Consider the following 21,271-nt stretch of genomic DNA (forward strand, 5'->3'; position numbering starts at 1 on the left):
TTTTCATGTGTTCGTAGTCAAAACTCAAAAATTAGTTTATATTGAATTATTAAAAATTGCCATTATTTTATATGAAAAAGTTTTTTAATTGTGTTTTATTTAGAAAATATTTTAGTTTGTTTTGTATATTTTTTTTATTAGATCAGATAACATTTTAAGCTGTCATATGTCATGTTACAATGTACCCCACCTATGGGGCATGTTGTCACATTTCACTTCCATTCTTTCGGGGTATATCAAGAAAAAAGTATATACTGTATTAATAAAACAAAAACACATAATTGTAGTAGACATGTGGGAAATTAATGTGGGGAAAAAATAAATACTCTGAACCATAAGTAGATTTACACAAACTGAGAAAGTCAAAAAGCGTTACTTTGTGCCCCGCTCTCCCCTAATGATGAAAGGAAAGAGTTGAAGGAGAAATTAAATAATATAGGAGTTAAGTTTACAATTTTAAATGTATTAAAGTCAGATAGGAGTATAATAAATTTATTGATATATATTTGGGAAATACTGGGTTAAATAAGCATATTTAAATTAGGGTATTTTATTTATTTATTTATTTATTTATTTATTTATTTATTTATTTTATCTGTATGGGGGCTGAGAGTGGACGGAGGAGCTGAACACGCAGCGCCGGATGAAATTCGATGAAGCCTCTGTGCGGGTAAATAAAGGAATTTATGTTGGTAAGGAAATGTCAATGGTCCATAGGTGGCGGTAATGCACAAATATGTCTGCGAAAAAAAAAAAAAAACAAGAAGAAGAAGAAGACCACGGGCACGGGCAGCACATCGTGGATATTTCTGAAGTACATAGTTGTCGTCTGTGTCGTTATCTGTGCATGTGTGCGTTCAGAGACATGTGAGTACCCTGGTGTAAATGTTTACAAAGTTCGCTAGCATTATGCTAATGCCTAGTTTATGTGTGTACTCACCTGACATTGTATAGTTATTATAAGAGTTTTTACAATGGTTGTGTAATAGAGATGTTTTTGGGTGGCTGAACTGAGACCCAGCAGTAAAAGGCTGTTCTTTAATTTAATAAGGAGCTATGTGTGTTATCTGGTATATTATTTGGTTATTTGATAAAAGCAGCTAAAGTTACTTGAAGGGAAAGTTGTACTAATTACCATTTATTAGCTTTACTTATTGTATCATGTCAGCACTGTCGTTTACTTGCATGCTGATATTTTTCTTTGTATTGTTTATTGTAGAACCACACATACTGTACACTCATAAAGACAGATAATCATCTGCTGGCTGTCAATAAACCCATTGAAGAGCATTAGAGCATTTGATTGCCTTCTTACCGATGCACCACAGTGGTCACCTATTCTCAACCAGCTACAGTTACAGTCCTAGCTATCAAGTCACCATTACAGACATAAGTGGTTGTTTCACCAGTGTTTGATTTAAATGATTTAAAGTAATTAAAATGTTATAGATATAGAATTTTAAACTAATTTTAAATGCATAGCAATGCATTTTATTAAAGGAAAAGATACTGCTAAATGCTTTACATTGAGCCTATAATGAGCCATGTGAGACATTAAATCAATACTAATAAATATGAAGTGTTTTACTCTTGGAAAAATAGTGCTTTGTGGTGATCTTTATCTGCTAATGTTCAGTTTCTGCACATATAAAATATATACTCAGAATTTTTGGTATCGGATCAGATCGATTCTGAAAAAAATGGTATCGTTGCATCCATAATTATTTTAATGACTACTTTGAGAAAACCACTTTTATGATCCCAGACTAAGGTTACAATTTAAATTTCTGGATTGTTTTGAAAGATTAATAGAGAGTGATGTGTTTATTTCAAAGTGAATTTATTTTTTCAGATTACGTGATTTGTCAGTGTATTTTACAGTTCTTTAAAGTAGGAAATGCAGAATAGGTGTTCATATTTTACTCTCTTAGTGTTCATGTTGTAATTCTGTGTCAGTGTTGTGAGAGGCAACACTTTTGAAAGTGTTGAATTAACATTTTGAGGGTTGTTCCCATATTTACACTTTTAAAGTGTTGAAATTAAGTATATTGGTGTTGATTTCCAGATTTTAAATTTACTGTGTAGTAATTAATGTAGTTATTAGCCTATAAGATCAAACTATATTTAGATTGATCTGGACATTATGCTGCTGTAATTATTTATCTGCAGTGGTTGATGAAGATGAGTGTCATTGTTTTGTGTTATTGATGTTTTATCCATGCCATACTGTGAGAAATAGGCTAACAGTATCGTCTTTTAATAGAGCAGTTTTACAGGCTTTTATCACCTATCCTGACTCAAATAATGTGTTTCTAACAGCAAACACTCAGAATAAAGTGAGATGATCTGCTGATGACCCTGAATGGCTTGTTGAATGAGTGTTGATAGTCTGAGGCTCATCAATATTAACAGATCTGCTGAAAACACTCTTTATTTCATGACAATAGTTCCTGTTTTCACCTCATTTATTATGCTGATGTCTTCAGATCTCCTGTGAATTGACACTTAACGCTCATTTCATTGGTGTCAACAGACTGAAGGGAATTTGATGGTTACTATACATTTATTTCTGTTTATGATTTTAAAGGTCCCGTTTTTCCTGTTTTTTTTAAGCTTTGATAACTTACAGTGTGCAATATATAACATGTGTTCATGTTTCGCGTGTATAAAAACACAGTATTTTTCACACAATTTACTTATCTGTATACCGCTGTTTTCACTGTCCGAAAACGGGCTGATGACTTCCTTGTTCTATAAAGTCCCTCCTTCAGAGATACGTAATTGTGCCAGCGGTTCCTGTGTTGTGATTGGACTAGGGCTGTCGCGATAACCGCAATATCGCAGTACCGCGCTAATGACAAGCCAACCGCAGAGGAATTCAAGTTACCGCAGCAACCGCGATATTCGCTTGTTTTCTTTTTCATAAGGCTACACCCTCCTTGTTTTAAACTTCGTGCATGTGTATTGAATGTTAAATAAGTTAATAATGATAATAAGACGCGGCGATCATGGTTTTATCATGGTGATTTGTAAAGATCTTCGTTGATTTGCTCTAAACAGACAGTGAATGAGAGCGATCGACTGAGCGCGTGCGATTACCTGCGTCTGTCTTTGAGGTCAAGTCACAAGTCATATTCGTGAAAAGGTTGCCCTGTCCAAGGAAAGTTAAATATTTGTCCTGTCATCCTTTTAACGTTTAAAATAAAGGGTATTTACCACGAATGGCATCAGTGACAGCGCTGGTCAGCATCCACAGCGCGAGGAACTCGCGGTTGCGGGAAACAAAACTCAGTGAGTCACGCATTGAATCAATGCCATTTGTCTCTATTAAGTGAAGCTTCAGCGTTACCCATGCAACGCATTGCTGGTCAGCTGAGCCTTGAAAAGTGGAGCTCAAAGTTAAAAATAATTAACCTTGTTTCATTACTATCTTTTAATGAATCAATCAGCGTTTTTGAACGTGTTGTTAATGAATGGTTTATGACTCACTCAAAGACAGTCCGTTGCCGTAAGAACGGCACGCTGAGTGACAGGATTTCAATGCGGAGAGACGCTGTTTTGTTTCGGTTTATTGGTTACTGAAAATGTACTCGTTTTTGTGCATGCTGATTATTTATATAGCAACAAATAAATATAAATAAATCAAAATAAATTAATAAATGCGGTAAAACCGCATATCGCGCTATTGAGCCACTCAAAATTACCGCAAGGGAAAATCCTTCACCGCGACAGCCCTAGATTGGACAGCAACTTAGCGCACATTGCCGGAACGGTCACGCCTCTTACCATAACGCAAATGCATGCGCTCAGTGTTATTATAAACATGCCTTCAATATTACCATATCAATTTGAGCCGGAATCAGACCTGGAGAACGTAGATGAACAGGATAAATTAGAACCTGTTCAAGCACGACTTTTGCAGGATGTTTCACAATGGTAATCAGTTTATTTAGAAGTTGTCATACTTTTACGGTTAGCTGTTACCTTGAATTGGTTAAATTGTAAAAGCTTGTGGTATATGGTTTTGTCCATCTGTCGAATTAACGATGGTGTTGTTGAATTTTTTAAATAAGTGCATTGTTTATTCCTGCCTTAGTTACACGTGAGCACGAGTTTTGATTAGTAGCCTAATATATGTTTTATAGGTGTACATCTGGTAACTGAAAAAATGCCAACGAAGATTGAAAACATCTGCTGCAGAGAAATACAAAAAGTACTGTAACACCTCCTAATTAAAAGTTTTTGTTGTGTATAGTTCTTTTGAAATTGTTTTCATCCAAACAATTTTTATATAGCCTAAATACACTTTATTTTCACCATGAATATAGCCTGAAAAGTTGCCATATTATGTTAAAAAAATCGTTGCCATGCATTACAATAATTTATTAAAATTTACAAGCATATGCATTTAATTAAAATTAATCCTTTTTTTTTGAGGAATGAACAGAAACATTAAGTAGAATCAAGAATCAAGTTGTGCTTTATTGTCTAAAACGTCTCAACAATGCATATTTAACACGCGAGTACATATAAAATGGTTTAGTAATGATTCATTAGTATGACAAACACACTCTACAAACGCAACTCTTCCTATTGTCCGTGGGAGCGCAACAAGACCACGCCCCCTTTTTTTGTGTATTCCTGTGGGCGGAGGTTAGTCAAAAAAACTGTTTTAGTGACATCATTAAAGCAGGAAGTAGAGGGATGTAGTCCAAACCGACCGTTCGCTGTAGTCTTTGAAAGGAGACTTCTGTTACATAAAATATCTCGCTTGGCATTGAACTTTGAGCTTTATAATTTTACAGGTATTATTTATACTCTAACAGCAACATTACACACTAACTAAAGTTTGAAACATGGAATAATGAAGAACAGGACCTTTAACTGTTTTTCTTACCATTATTCATATTAGGAAGAATTTAAATTAGTTATATTCTTTTTTTTATTTCTAGATACCTGTATTTTAATGAAGAAGCAGAATAATGTTAGAATAAGCAATACAAATAATGAATTAGTTGTTATTTCTCACAGGGTTATTCACTTGAGCTTGTGTTTCTGGTGTCTCACTTTCACATGCGTATGAATGGAAGTCTGTGTAAGGAAAAGTCTAGTGTGAACGTCCATTAATAATTCAAAATGTTTTTAGTAAAATAAATATCAATCTCAAAGTTGGTGTCAAAATATGGCAACAATGGGATTTGTCCCTGGATTCAGGTTCGATAATGTTTTAAAAATAATAATTGGAAGATAAATTTACCTCATTCAAGGAAAGTTTCAAGGACATATAATCAATTGATAAAAATGCATTCTGCAAATGATCATAATATTTTAGAAGTGCCATTTATTTGTTGCATAGAAGTGTTTATTTACTATAAAAACAAACTCAGTAACTGATATATTTTAGATTTTGGGCAGATCAGCTCCTCCCACACCAGTCACATGGTCAGTGAAGCTCCTCCCACACCAGTCACATGGTCAGTGAAGCTCCTCCCACATAAATTCTCCATTAAATGCTGTAAATTCCCATCAGCTACAAGTGAAGACGAGCATCAGAGCATCAGGAAGAGCTGAAATCTGCAAAGACTGAGTTTATTAAAGAGGACAGTGAGAACATGAGTGATCCAGAACCCTGCAGAATGAAACACACTGAAGATCCTGAAGAACAAAGAGGTTGGTGTTTATTCTTCATTCATTCATGATGCTGAAGAACATTCATGTTAGAAACATTCAAGCACTTCATCACATTTAGATAAACAGTTACACTATGAAATGGTACAGAATGTTCTGGGTTTTTCTTCAACAAATGGTCAGTAAAGGGAGGTTTGAGACATTTTTATATTGATTATCAACATCAGATCAAGCTAATACTATTTTTTACTGATAAATAATCAATTTATAAAAAGGCATCAAATTATCATAATTTTTATAACAGTTGTCTACTTTCTACTATTACTTTAGGGCTCACTTTCAATTTATATTTCTTTCAATTAATTATTTTGATGTACTGAATTTTATTTAATACATTTTTCTTTCATGTCAGACCTGATGGAAGTGGAGGAGGAGAGTGAAGAACTGAGTGAAGTGAAGGAGGAGAGTGAAGAACTGATGGAAGTGAAGGAGGAGAGTGAAGAACTGAGTGAAGTGGAGGAGGAACATCATGTCAAACCTGGAGAAAAAACTTTGAGTCGCTCAAAGACTAAAAAGACATTTTTAAAGAAAAGAAAAGCCAAGAAATCTTTCACCTGCACTCAGTGTGGAAAGAGTTTCACATGGAAACAAAATCTTGATGTTCACATGAGGATCCACACCGGAGAGAAGCCTTTTAAGTGTGATAAATGTGGGAAAGATTTCAGTCAATCTGCAAACCTTAAAGAACACATGATGATCCACACTGGAGAGAAGCCGTTCACATGTGATCAATGCGGGAAGAGTTTCACACGTAAAGATAATCTTGATGTTCACATGAGGATCCACACCGGAGAGAAGCCTTTTAAGTGTGATAAATGTGGGAAAGATTTCAGTCGATCTGCAAACCTTAAAGAACACATGAGGATCCACACCGGAGAGAAGCCGTTCTCATGTGATCAATGCGGCAAAACATTTATTAGAGCATCAGACCTGAAGAAACACCTGATAGTTCATACAAAGGAGAAGCCGCATTCATGTTCTGTGTGTGGAAAGAGTTTTTCACGGCTGCAAACTTTACATGCACATCAGAAAACTCACACTGGTGTGAGAGAGTACATGTGCTTTGAGTGTGAGAAGACTTTTACTACAGCGGGCAGTTTAAAACTGCACCAGAGAATTCACACTGGAGAAAAACCTTACAAGTGTTCACACTGTGACAAGAGATTCAGTCAAACATCATCTCTGAGATCACATGAAATCTTGATCCACACTGGAGAGAAGCCGCACACGTGTGATCAGTGTGGACAGAGTTTTGCTTTTATAAGTGCCCTGAAGCGACACATGAGGATCCACACCGGACAGAAGCCGTTTTCATGTGATCAGTGCGGCAAAACATTTATCTGTGCATCAGTCCTGAAGTCACACCTGACAGTTCATACGAAAGAGAAGCCACACTCATGTTCTGTGTGTGGAAAGAGTTTTTCAGTGCAGTGTAATTTACATAGACATGAGAAAATTCACACTGGTGTGAGAGAGTACGTGTGCTTTGAGTGTGAGAAGACTTTTACTACAGCGGGCAGTTTAAAAAAGCACCAGAGAATTCACACTGGAGAAAAACCTTACAAGTGTTCACAGTAGCCGCGTTTCCATTACCCTTCAAATTGCGCAAATTGAAATTGCGAATTGTAAATACGCCCAATGGAAACACGTAATTTTCGCAAAAACTCCCAGTTATCGCAAAAAAGTTTTTACGCTCGCTTGAGCTGGTTTTTCAGGCAATTCGAAAAAGAAATATTTCGCAAAACTGCAATGGAAACAGTTTTTGCGCATGTACAGGTCACCTGACTTAGAAGGCGCGGTGTGTTTGGACAGAATACGAGATGGACTTCTTGATCCAGAAATACTGGATTCTAAACCTCAAAGAAATGCCACAATAGAGACCTCGGAGCAGAAATGAGTGAGAAAAACCCAGAAACACCTCATATGTGCTGCTCACAGACACAGTATAACTTTACTGGACATTAATGCTTGGATAACACGTCTGTTTCCTTCCATTAATAATAATGTCTAGTGCGGTACGTGGCTGTGATATATATATAAACTTACCAACGTCCGTTGCCATGTTCTTTGGAATGACTAATCGCGAGAGGAAAAAATGACGTTTTAGTCGCATAACATCGCTTAATGGAAACGCCATCATTTCGCAATCGTTTTTTTATCGATATGTAGAAAAAATCGCAAAAGTTTTGCGCAAATCTTTAATGGAAACGTGGCTACTGTGACAAGAGATTCAGTCAGTTAACAAATCTGAAAACACATGAGAGGATCCACACTGGAGAGAAACCACACACGTGTGATCAGTGTGGAAAGACCCATATGAAAAAAACCTGCATGGTTCATAAACAGCAACCATATATCTTCCTTACTTAAATCGCCCAGAATTACCTTATGTGTTTCATGTAAGGCCAATATATGTCCTATACAAAATCAGACCGATTATGGCCCATTTCATACTAAATAGCACACATACAACTTGTAGGGGATGTTTGCGTTATATATGAATACTGTTAAAAGTCTTATATGAGTTTTACATGACAAAAGTATGCAAATGTGTATGGTATTAGGAGAAATATATAAAACTCCATATAAAATTCATATATAAATCGTTTAAAGTTCTAATATTGAATCATGTGCTAGTCAAATTAAAGTCATATAGAATTTATACACATTTTTTGTCATTTGTTTATGTGTTTCATACAGATTTCATGTTTTGATGACCAACATCTGATTCACTTATATGCAGTTTGCAGATTTGTAAATTGTACAGTGCAGAAGCCGGTTCGAGGATTACTGTCAGAGTATCACTGACCTTTATGAAGACTGTTCATTTTCCTACAGGATTTGAAAGAGCAGTTATAAAGCAATGACTTTGTAAGACCGTGTATTTACATTAATTGTGAACTGTCTGGGCCTGTTGTTTGTGAACAAATCATAACATATTATTGCAAATGAACAAAGTTGAGTCAAATATGTTTCTAGAACAGTGATTAAAATGTTGAAAATTGGCTGTAATATGTTTTTGTATATGAACTCTGGTGGTGATGCACTCTAAAAACTTTTAATATGATTTACTAAATTTTTTTTGTTTGGTTAAACATTTTTAAGCAGTGAAATCAATTACATGCACTGTATATTAACTGAGTAAATGTAAGTAAAAACCAATTAAATGATCTGAGTAACTGCATTTGATACATTAACAAATAAAAACAAACTGTGTACATTAACTGTGTTTATATGCCAGTAATATTAACTTTATTTCCTTTAAACCTTTGTAAAAATATTCCATACAACCACCAGTATAACTATGTTACATGACATTGGCCTTTATTGTCTTTGAGTAACGTTAGCCTACAGCAATGCAGCATCATTTTGTACTATTTTTAACACATAGGCTATACAATAATAACCCAGTTTTTTATATGTCCCGATCCGATCACGTGATCGGAAATCGGGCCCGATCACGTGTTTTCAGACTCGATCGGAATCGGACGTTACCTCCCGATCAGGACTCGGATATATATGTATATATATTCTCATTATTTTTTAACACATCTATAGTTATGCGGTGGCACAGAGTTACGCCGGTTTCACACTGCACGCGTTAGCAGAGTGTAAGCAGCGCAGGAGCAGTGCGTATGGTGAGCAGGGCAGGGGCAGGACACGCGCGTTTTGCTTTCACACTGGCAGCTTTTGTCACGCGCGGCTGAACCGCGGGTTGTGTAGGGCAGGTTACAGACAGAGTAGGCTACTCTATAATGGATAAGTTGGCATTGCTTTTTTCGTTTTCAAATACATTTTAGAATAAAGACTTGTCAAGAAGCTTATTTTATTAATAATTCCATATAACTTTTTGTTCATCTTTGTTTTTATTGTCATGGCAACAAGTTTGTTTTTGGACATTTGTTTTCTTTTTAAATTGCTGTTGGTCATTTGATTGACTGTTTAAAACACAATAGATATCATCAATGCACTTTTTGGATAAAACTGCGGTGTATTTTGGCCATGATCAATGTATTGTCACTTTAATTCAGCAAAAGCGGCGCAGCAAAAATAGCCTCGGCGCCGAAACGATCGCGGCACTGCTGCTCTGCTCTGCTACGCACTGCCGCGCCGCCTCTGCGTGCGGTGTGAATGCTCTAAAGCCTGGTTTAATCTGTTAACATGGGCGGCGAAAAAAATACGCACTGCACGCTCTGCTAACAGTGCAGTGTGAAACCGGTGTAAGAGTTAGGAGTGCAGTTCCTAAAAGCACATTACTGGCTTTGCAAACACTGTAGCACTTTTATTTTTTATTTGTTCACATGCCTGCCGGGTATTTTAAGTTGAGGTGCTATTTGTTTATATATTAGACTTTTTTATATTTACTGTTGCACTAAAGTCCAAAAGTGAAGAATTTATTTATTACTTGATTGTTCAAGCTACCTCACAGAAGTGCTCTGTTTGTTAACAGAGTTGTTGAATGTTAAAATACGGTGAATTAAATAAAAAATAAGGAACATCCTGGATCTGTTTTTTCAGTCTTCTTTATTCTTTTTTTTTATGTATTAAGTATCGGATCGGGACTCGGTATCGGCAGATACTCAAAATCAAATGACTCGGACTCGGACTCGAGGGCAAAAAAACCTGATCGGGACATCCCTAACCGCTACGCTTTTCAACAAAGCAAATAAAAATTGTTGCCACTCACACACTTTGTCCATTACTATAATATCTGTAACTTTCTCCAGGTTATTTTCCCGGCAAATAGAGCAAGCAGCTATGTGCGGGGTCCGACCTGCATGACGTTTGTTGCCTTCATCCAATAGCGTGCGTGGAAAGTGTCGGTGTTGGTGACGCGGCGTTTGTGAACACACTGGCGCGCTTCGCGCCCAGGATTTAAAGGGGTCATATAATGTCATTTTTGTACAAGCTAATATGATTCTTTAGGGTATAAATTAAAAGTTTGTAATATAATTTAATAAAAAATTCTCATTTGTATTGTAAGAAAACACTAATTTTACCTGGTCAAAAACAGCTCTGTTTTCAGCACGCCGTTTCAGTGCATGCGTCTTTAAATGATAATGAGCTTTGCTCGCCCCACCCCTCTGTTCTGTGCATACACCGTTTGTAACACAATAACCAATTTGTTGTTTATTACAAACATGGGATTATGAATTATATTGAGAACGTCGTACATAGAAAACATGCCGTAATGTACCGAGTGTAAAAATAGCCGCATTCATCGTGAAGCGTGCAGCAAGCGATTTGCAAAGATTAATATAAAGATTAATAAAACGTTACACTCACTTCAGTTCTTCTGGAGGTGCAGGAGGAACACGAATTGTTGGTACGATCCTTTTTCAGGAGCAGCTTCTTAGTAAAACCAGCTTTATACTGACCATCGTTTGTAAAGCAGTCTGGTGAAATGATTCGCGCAAACATGAAAGCATTGACGTTGTGGGGAATTCCCTTCGAAAACAAACTCAGACACTGCGTCTTCAGCGGTTCGGATTTAGGAACATCAAAATGACTGCTGTGTTCGTTATTACACCCAAGAACACCACAATCGCTTAGAAGCCATTCTACTCAGTGCTCCAGCTATCAGCAATGAACGCGCCGGTTGGCACAGGCTATGATCAGTTGTAGAGGAAGTACTGAATCTCAGTACTTAGGTAAAAGTACAAATAAACAGAGACATATTTACTTTAGTAAAAGTAAAAGTACCACAATGAAAACCCTACTTAAGTAAAAAGTAAAAAGTACCTGATTTTAAATGTACTTTAAGTATTAAAAGTAAAAGTACTTTCATAACAATTCATTCTCTTAATGTCTATATTCTAATAATTAGGGCTGTAACAATATGCAATATGAAACCGAAATCGCGACACTCGGATCCACGAACCTGTGTTGCGGTGTGAGTGTGAGAAGGCAGAATCGCGACACACCCCTTATTTGAAGTACAATACATAGACCTGGATAAATTCTTTAAGATTGGGCAATCCCAGCGTTATGGACGTGACAATTGCAGTAAAAACTTGAAATGTAAATCTTGAAATGTAAATTCTCAAATACCAATTGAAACTTTTTATATATCCATACCATCCATATATCCACAGAACTTAAAATATTCATTTTATTTTTTGTGTTCACATTTATGAGGAAAAAACAATGTTACGGACGTGTCAGTTCTCCGTTACGCACGTGAGCGCTCTGAAAGCGGCACTAAAATACTGCTTTAAAACGTTCACAGAGACCTTAAAAGCCCTTCTTTAAAGTGAATTTCATTTCGTATTAATTGTATCTTAATTTTAATCAATGTTTCATCAACCAAATTGCCTGGATTTAATAAATAAGTAAATATAGCAGAAAATAGATCAGGACACGAAGGCGCGGGCGCAAAACCGAAACTCAGGTCTGTACTTGCCTCACAGACCTGAGACATATATATATATATATATATATATATATATATATATATATATATATTTAGAGAGAGAGAGAGAGAGAGAGAGAGAGAGAGAAAGCTTGAAATGTGTACTTTTAAACAGAACAATTCAAAAGTAAAGAAAACAGACTGTTCTCTGCATGTAATCCGTATGAAATGTGCATTTCTCTAAGGCGCGTTCACTGCAAAGATCGCGCGTCAGCATCAATTAAAATGTCTCCTTGTTATATTTTACATAGGCTATTCATAATCATTACTTTTGCTGGTTCTTTGTGACAGCTTTTAGGTGCTTTATTGGCAGCGCCACAGTTACATGTTACATGAACACGTCAGCACCGAAAACATGGAGATTTTTTTCAGTCCCTGTTTTGGCAAGGGGAAAAACTGATCCGAAAATGTAACGAAACGTTGTAGAAATGTAGTGGAGTAGAAAGTATAATAATTGCTGCAAAAAGTAACGAAGTAAAAGTCAAAAGTATGCACTATTGATTGTACTTAAGTAAAGTACAGATACGTGAAAAATTTACTTAAGTAAAGTAACGAAGTATTTTTACTTCGTTACATTCCACCACTGGCTATGATTGACAGCACGCTCACGAGGGCGTGAGGGCGGGTCTGTGTTGAAACGCTGCTGTCAATCAACCATCGTGGGAGGGGCGTCGATTTTGTGACGTCACAAAATCGAACAGCTTGATTCAGGAGAGGGGGAAACATATAAGAAGATTTGGATGGATTTTTATCATTTTATGATGGTTGTGTACAGGCATTGCCAACACACATTTCAGTACAATCAACTTGTAAAAGTGCATGTACCATTATATGACCCCTTTAAGATTGTACTATTTAAGATAATAACTATTTTACCTAATTTTGCTACATATTCAGTTTGACACAACATAAGAATGTAGAGGTAACGTTATCCATTCGTACTGTTTTTATTTTATGTAACCACCTTTTGTCATATGATGTCCTGTCATTTCTTTGTAATCTTCAATAAATACACCCTTCTGATTTAACACATTTGACATAATGGTATATTGCTTGAAAACACAACGTCATGAAAAAACGAGACAGACAATACTCTTTTTCTCGCCCATGTTTACTTGGAAGAAATGGCAAAACATGAAGTGCTGTATGCATATATTTGAGGGAAGTGGTGGACCTACCATTCCCTTCACAGACATAAGTTGGGAGAAATTTATTAAATCAGTGTTTCTGTGGAAAGACCTTGAGGGCAGAGAAGGTATCATTGCAGAAGAGGCAGTACAGGCATACAAGTTACAAAGCCAGGAATCTACAAACCAGTTAGTCAAACCAGCTAACACTGGCTACCACAGGGAGTGCTACAGCCATTTTACAAATATCACGAAGATGAAACGAGCACAAAGGAGAAGAGAGAAGGCAGTATTAGTTGAAGAAACTGCAAAGGAAGGTTGGTATTATATTGTATAGACAGGCGGTGCAGTATTAGACATACAGTACTTGTCAAAAGTTTGGAAACATTACTATTTTTTAATGTTTTTGAAAGAAGTTTCTTCTGCTCATCAAGCCTGCATTTATTTGATCATAAATACAGGAAAAAAAAATGGAATATTGTGATATATTATTACAATTTAAAATGAAAATCAATTAATTTATTATACTTTAAATTATCATTTATTTCTGTGATGCAAAGCTGAATTTTTAGGATCATTATCACATGATCATTTAGAAATCATTCTAATATGATGATTCATTATCAAAGGAAACAGTTCTGCTGCTTAATATTTTTTCATAACGTGATACTTTTTAAGGATACTTTGATGAATAAAAAGTAAAAAAAGAAACAAAAAAAAAAACAGAGAAGCTGTTTTTCAAATAGAAATATTTTTTAACAACAACACTACTGGAGCCGTATTCACAAATAATTTTAAGGCTAAAAGTAGCTCCTAACTGGCGAATCCAGAGCAACTCCTAAAAATAATGGTCACTCGTAACTTTAGGACTCACGAAGCATTTTAGCCCTAAAAGTAGCACCTAAGCCTGGGACAGCTTAAAAGAAGTCGAGAGGACTCCTAACGCACTAAGACCTATTCACAAACCGCTTTTTGTGGCATTTCATGCAGAAGCTAGGGGAAAACACGGGTTGTCGAACCATTCGCAAGGTGCTCTGCAGGAGAATAGTTTCATTAATAGTGTTCCCCGGACATTTATCGACCATGTCCATATAAAGAGGGCTTTTATAAAATTGCCGGTAAGATATATTGATAGGGTGACATCACATGACATCAGATCAAGCTAATACTAATTTAACTGTTTTATTTTACATCTGGTTCCCAATTTGCAACAACGTTACCGGAATTTTAGAAGATTCTTCTTACAGTAACGTTGATAACAGCGTTGATGAATCAGCACTGAGTGTGTCAGATAAATTTACCTCATTCATGAAAAGTTTCAAGGACAAATAATCAATTTATAAAAAATCATCAAATTATCATAATATTTTATAACAGTTGTCTACTTTCTACCATTACATCAGGGCTCACATTCATGTCCTTTCACTTTATATTTCTCTCAATGAATTATTTTGATGTAATGAAAATTGTATTTAATACATTTTTCTTTCATGTCAGACCTGATGGAAGAGAGCGAGGAGAGTGAAGAACTGAGTGAAGTGGAGGAGGAGAGTGAAGAACTGAGTGAAGTGGAGGAGGAGAGTGAAGAACTGAGTGAAGTGAAGGAGGAGAGAGAAGAACCGAGTGAAGTGGAGGAGGAGAGTGAAGAACTGAGTGAAGTGGAGGAGGAACATCATGTCAAACCTGGAGAAAAACCTTTGAGTCGCTCAAAGACTAAAAAAACATTTTTAAAGAAAAGAGGAGCCAAGAAATTCTGCACTCAGTGTGGAAATAGTTTCACACGCAAAGATGGTCTTGAGCGTCACATGAGAGTTCATACAGGAGAGAAGCCGTTCTCATGTGATCAGTGTGGAAAGAGATTCTCATGTAAACTAAATCTTGCGCATCACATGAGGATCCACACTGGAGAGAAGCCATTCACATGTGATCAATGCGGCAAAACATTTTTCTGGGCATCAAACCTGAAGGAACACCTGAGAGTTCATACGAAGGAGAAGCCGCATTCATGTTCTGTGTGTGGAAAGAGATTTTCACTGCGGCAAACTTTACATAGACATGAGAAAATTCATACTGGTGTGAGAGAGTACATGTGCTTTGAGTGTGAGAAGACTTTTATTACTGCGGACAAGTTAAAACGGCACGAGAGTATTCACACTGGAGAAAAACCTTACATGTGTTCACACTGTGACAAGAGATTCACTCGATCAGAAAATCTGAAAACACATGAGAGGATTCACACTGGAGAAAAACCTTACAAGTGTTCACACTGTGACAAGAGATTTAGTCAGTTAGCAAATCTGAAAACACATGAGATGATCCACACTGGAGGGAAGCCGTTTAAGTGTAATAAATGTGGGAAAGATTTCAGTCAATCTTCATACCTTAAAAGACACATGATGATCCACACCGGAGAGAAGCCGTTCTCATGTGATCAGTGTGGCAAAACATTTCTTAGGGCATCAGACCTGAAGTCACACCTGAGAGTTCATACGAAGGAGAAGCCACATTCATGTTCTGTGTGTGGAAAGAGTTTTTCACAGCTGCAAACTTTACATACACATGAGAAATTTTCACACTGTTGTGAGAGAGTACATGTGCTTTGAGTGTGAGAAGACTTTTATTACATCGGACAGTTTAAAACTGCACCAGAGAATTCACACTGGAGAAAAACCTTACAAGTGTTCACACTGTGGCAAGAGATTCAGTCAGTCAAGAAGTCTGAAAACACATGAGAGGATCCACACTGGAGAGAAGCCGCACACGTGTGATCAGTGTGGAAAGAGTTTCTCTATTAAAACTCACCTGAAGCGTCACATGAAGATCCATGCAGTGGAGAAACCTAATCAACACAGTCTGAAATCACAGTAAGTAGTATATGTTCATGTGCTGAGCAACAAAGTCTCTTCTGTGTAAGTTAGACACACATCACTCTATAGCCAAATCTCTCCTCTCCACCTATAGACGGTGTGTGGTGAGCACAGGACACTTTGTTGATTGATTGATAGATATCTATTAATTCGTGTTCAACCAACAGGAATCTGTAATTTGTCAGTTCAGATCAATGCAACAAAAAATTGCAGTCTAGAGCCCTGTATAGTGCTTTATTTCTGCTTCCACGTGAGCGTTCACGTGAAAGCAGAAATAAAGCACTATACAGGGCTCTAGACTGCAAGTAAATGTAAATTAATTATAATCCATTTTAAAGCTTGGAAGAGCCTGGACATTTTTTTTATATTACTCAGTTTGTATTTGACTAAAAGAAGAATGTCATACACACCTAGGATGACTTGAGAGTGAGTAAATTATGGGCACTGACTTGGAAACCAGGAGAAACAAACTGTTGTGACAAATTCAAAGTTCTTATTGGTTCAGGTCTCAAAGAAGTTTCTCAGAGTCGAGGTTCCAGGTCAGAAAAATTAAATTTATTGTACAAACAATAAAGGAGAAGCCAGCTGGTCATTCTGAAGTTATAATATCCAGCACTCATTTTTTATACCTTTTTCATATCATCAAGTACCCTCAAATCTATCTCTTCCCCTCTGTCACGCCTGGTGACCTTGGCACAGTTAGACATGTCTTCTCTATTGGTCAGACCTCACATAATGGTGCTTTGTTTCATACAGTATTTTGACACTTTGGATTGCTTATGCATACTGGTTATTTTCAATTCTCTCATTGTGAAACATTGTGCCATGAACAAAGTTTTAAAGGAGAACTTGGTAACTTTTTTAACTTAATAAAACTGTCTAGAAATCATTTGGATGGTTAAACAACCTGTTCTGGTGATATTGGTGACTTTTCCCGCTCCCCCCAGCGTTCCCAGGCGGAAAACCAACCTTGCAACTTGGGGACTACCGTCCCGGCAAAATAGAAATTGGAAGTCTCGTGAGAAGCGAGAACGAGAACGAGAACGAGCGCGAAACACGAATCGCTTTACGGCAATTCAACATAAACACACACGCATGTATGATGTATTACCAGATTACCCACCTCGGTAGACATAGCTCCACACGATACAGTTGGCTTGCTCCGATCAAAACAAACGCACATGAGCAGCGGTAGAGAGAGGGAGGAGGCCGCCGCAAGTGAGTTTTTTACGACCGTGTTGTGACATATACGCCCCCCCCACATCTGTAGGGGGAGCTCGTGGGGAAAACATGCGACAACAAAAGGGAAAATCAGCGAAGAAGTGACTAGAGTTCGCTAGAGTTGCCGAGTTCTCCTTTAAGTTATAAGGCTTAATTCCACAAATCACAAATATTCCCTATGGATTTAATGTAGTAAAGCTAACTGTAACCATGGTATTGTGGCAGAAATAGACAAAAGTTTTTACATTATTCATTTCAGGGTTTGTACATCATTTTGATAGTACTGATAAAGGACTTTGAAGTCCTTCACACTTTTTCCAGCTCTTCAATTTTTTTAATATTATCCAGTTTTAATGTTATTTTTAATGTGATGACCAAAACCATGATTTGTTCATCCTTAAAAGATTGTCCCCATTTGTAAAAGTAAAAGTTTCAAAGTGTAGGAAAACAGTAGACTGAAGATTTAAAACAGTTTTAAAATATTTATGTGTAATACTGAAGAGTAAAGAGATTGGAATATGCTGGAATATTAGCTGGAATATATGTATGTATTTTCAGAAAAGTAAACAAAACAACAAATACATCATCGCAATTACCAAGTCCATCTCATCTGGCATGTTATTAGAATTATTGATAATGTTTTAGAACTCATCTCTGTTTATATGACACATTAGTTATAGTTTCTGTTTAAATGTAGGTTTTAAATCCTTCATGTTAATCTTCTATGAACAATGTAGATTAATGTAGAATAAACAAATGTATATTTTAGTCAGAATTATTGCTCTTCATCAACTTGAGGTCCTGGAGCTCGTTCTGTAAAGTTGAACAGAGACTCACTCGCTCTCTGGACAAGCATTTAAGGAAAATGGAAATACACACATGACTTTCTAACATTTACTGACAAGGATATAACCATTAAATATAAGAATGTGATTCAAAAGTCATTGAAATTACAATAATTTATTTCAGTCTCTGCATTTAATAAACTACTAGTGAGTGTTTTTATCACAGCTCGTAAATGTTTTAAATGAATTTGTATGTGTGCGTATTGTAACTTATGTTTGAATGTCTTTCAGGAGATTTTAACTCTCCTGTCAAGCTGTTGGTGAAAATTAGAGCTTGTTCTTCAGTGATTTGCCTGGTTAAATAAAGGTTAATAAGTTACACAAAGGGAACACCGCATCAGAGTAAACAACACATGCATCTGTATGATGTGTTAAACTGTATGTTTATGAGTTTATTTGAAGCGCTGAATATGAAGCACTTTTCCTGCAGCAATTTCATCAATTAGTTGTAACATTACTGGGTAGTTTAAGTTTGTTTTGTTTGTTGTATTGTTGTGGCTTCGACAAAACCTGAGAATCTTAAATTACATGATCACGGTCACTTTTTTTTCTAACGTGTGATTAGCCTTAGTACTTAGTTCAGTGTCTGAAATATTGATTATTCCTCTCGTATCATGTCTGTTAGAAATTAAACTTGTTTGTTTTTAGCAGAACTGCCAGAAAGCATCTGGAAGGAGAGGACGGAGAGAACGCCAGTGATCCAGAACCTGCAGAATGAAACATCATGATACTGAAGAACAAAGAGTTTGTGTTTATTAAAGAGTGTTTATTCTTGATTCCTTATTCATTCATCATGATGAAGAACATACTGATGTTCACCAGATTTACATTGTTTCATTACCAAACTAGTGTTTTAAAACACAAATCATCATCATGACATTAACCCTCTGGGGTCTGAGGTGTTTTTGGGGTCCTTGAGATGTTCTGACATGCCCTGTTGTGCTTTTTTCAGTTGCTTATAAACATATTAATGGCAAAGGTGTAATTACACTCTATTTAGCACAAACAGGGCTACCATAATATGTGAGCAACATGTATGTACATGTTTGTATTTTTGGACGAATAATGTTTATATGCATGGTTATTGAAAAAACTAAAAACTAAAGTTTTTGAAATAAGGCCACAAAACACATACTAAATATGTGTGCATTAGACTTCTGAATAATGCATTTTGTCGCCTAGAGTTTTTTCTTCAAAATGATGTGAAAATCATCCTGCCTAATCATTCACATAAAACAATACATTGATTTAAATTTTGTAAGACAATTTTTGTTTGGAAAGGCAATATGCGAGTGGGCATGATTCACACCTGAGGAGACAATGCCCCAGCATAATGAGGCTGCATACATAATGAGCCTTTCATTCAGGTGTGTCACAGAGCCACATTAAAGAATGCAAGGACAATATATATATAATTGGTTCACAGTTGTTGTTGGGTTTTTTTTCACAAATTGTGCTTGCAAATTTTATAATATCCAGGGTAAACATGTCTAGTAATTGTGCAGTTAATTGTTCTTATACTGTATTTTCAGAAAGATTTGGAATATATTCTCTACCCAAATATTTCACTAATAAAACACAATAAAAATAATTTAAAGAGAAGGCTTATATTGACCTTTTAAGATTTAGTTTACATCTATCCTTGTAAAAAGGTTTACAATTACAACAACAATTAAAATGTTAACAATATTTCAAGTGTAATATAGTATAAGTGCCATCTGAAATATTCTTTCAGAATGATCATTTTTATCAAGCTCGTATATTTAAGTTCAGCAATTTCACTTAAATGGCAATGAAAATAACCTATTAATTGTCATTTAAGTGAAATTACTGAACTTAAATATACGAGCTTGATAAAAATAATCATTCTAGAAGAAAATTTCAGATGGCACTTAGAGGCTTTTGCATCTGAACTTTTCATATACATATATATATTATTACATATGAGCAGAAATTGGCATCATTATAAGCTTATTTGATGTGGCAGTATTTTACAGTAAAAACTTTATAATCTATCCAATTTTTGAAGTCGATTTTTTCCTCATCTCAGTATAGCAATAGAGTTTGGTAAAAGCTGTTCATTCACACACAGAAACGCGATTCATATTTAAACTAGTGGTCGACCGATATATCGCCAAGGCCGATATTTGAGAACACCAGCGCCAGAAGAGAACGGCAATGGCTGCTCCTCAGATCAAACAAGCTCACTCACATTCTCTGTCTTCATTAGTTTACGATCTCTGTCAGTCATATCTAATACTTGGTTAGACAGAACTGGTAAACAAAGAAAGTAAATGGTATGCAAAAAAGTAAAGTGTTGCCTTTATATTTTTTGTTACAGAAAAGGCAAACAATCAGGCTAAAATACTTTCTCATTTACCGCCGTCAACATTCAGCAAATGCGCATCTACATCATTTAAACAAATCTCTGAATATCTAATAAACATTTAATTTCACAAACCTTGCAGATTTAATGGAATCCAGCTGTGATATCTTGTGAAGTGTGCATTTGTAGCCTGATAAACACGTGTTACTGCGAGTGACGGTTGGTCCGTGCGAAGTGAGTGAATGCAAACAGAAGATCAGCTTCACAGGAGACGCGATGGAAAAACTTAATTTTAAAATATGCTGTGCTATATCCAGTTGCCCACTGTGTCATATTCATATCGTTTTCACTGTGTGCTGTATGTAATATTAGCGTTACCTTGTCTTTATTTGAAAAAAAATATATGATTACCAGTGCGCACAATATTACCAGATTACTTAGTGCAATGTTAGTGTTTACTTCCTTTTTATTCACATATATATTTTTAAACAATTACTTTATTTGTGAAAAATACTGTAGGATTGCACATTCAAGAAGTTGCCATCTAAAGTATAAGCATGTTTATTTTAAAGATTTGTTTTCTAATTTATTTCAAATTTATAAAATATTGATTAAAGTATATAAAGTATATAATAAAAATATCGGCTTTATATCGGCCATCCTGCTCTCTAAGATATCGGCATCGGCATCGCCCATCAAAAAACCAATATCGGTCGACCACTAATTTAAACAGTCTTTTTGCGTGTACAGACACTTGCGATTAGAACAAAGCAAATATATAACTG

The 21,271-nt window shown here is 36.0% G+C and overlaps 1 protein-coding gene across 1 annotated transcript; it reads left to right on the plus strand.

The window, feature by feature from the left end:
• The first annotated feature begins 769 nt into the window (after positions 1-769).
• On the plus strand, positions 770-19,730 carry LOC307163443 (uncharacterized protein). The gene is made up of 3 exons (XM_079879477.1): positions 770-867; positions 14,725-16,091; positions 18,809-19,730. Exon 2 carries the CDS (start codon positions 14,730-14,732, stop codon positions 15,828-15,830), a length of 1,101 nt encoding a protein of 366 aa, XP_079735603.1. The 5' UTR covers positions 770-867; positions 14,725-14,729; the 3' UTR covers positions 15,831-16,091; positions 18,809-19,730.
• Positions 19,731-21,271: the final 1,541 nt, after the last annotated feature.

This window comes from Squalius cephalus (genome assembly GCF_949319135.1).
Source record: "Squalius cephalus genome assembly, chromosome: 1".
NCBI lineage: Eukaryota > Metazoa > Chordata > Actinopteri > Cypriniformes > Leuciscidae > Squalius > Squalius cephalus.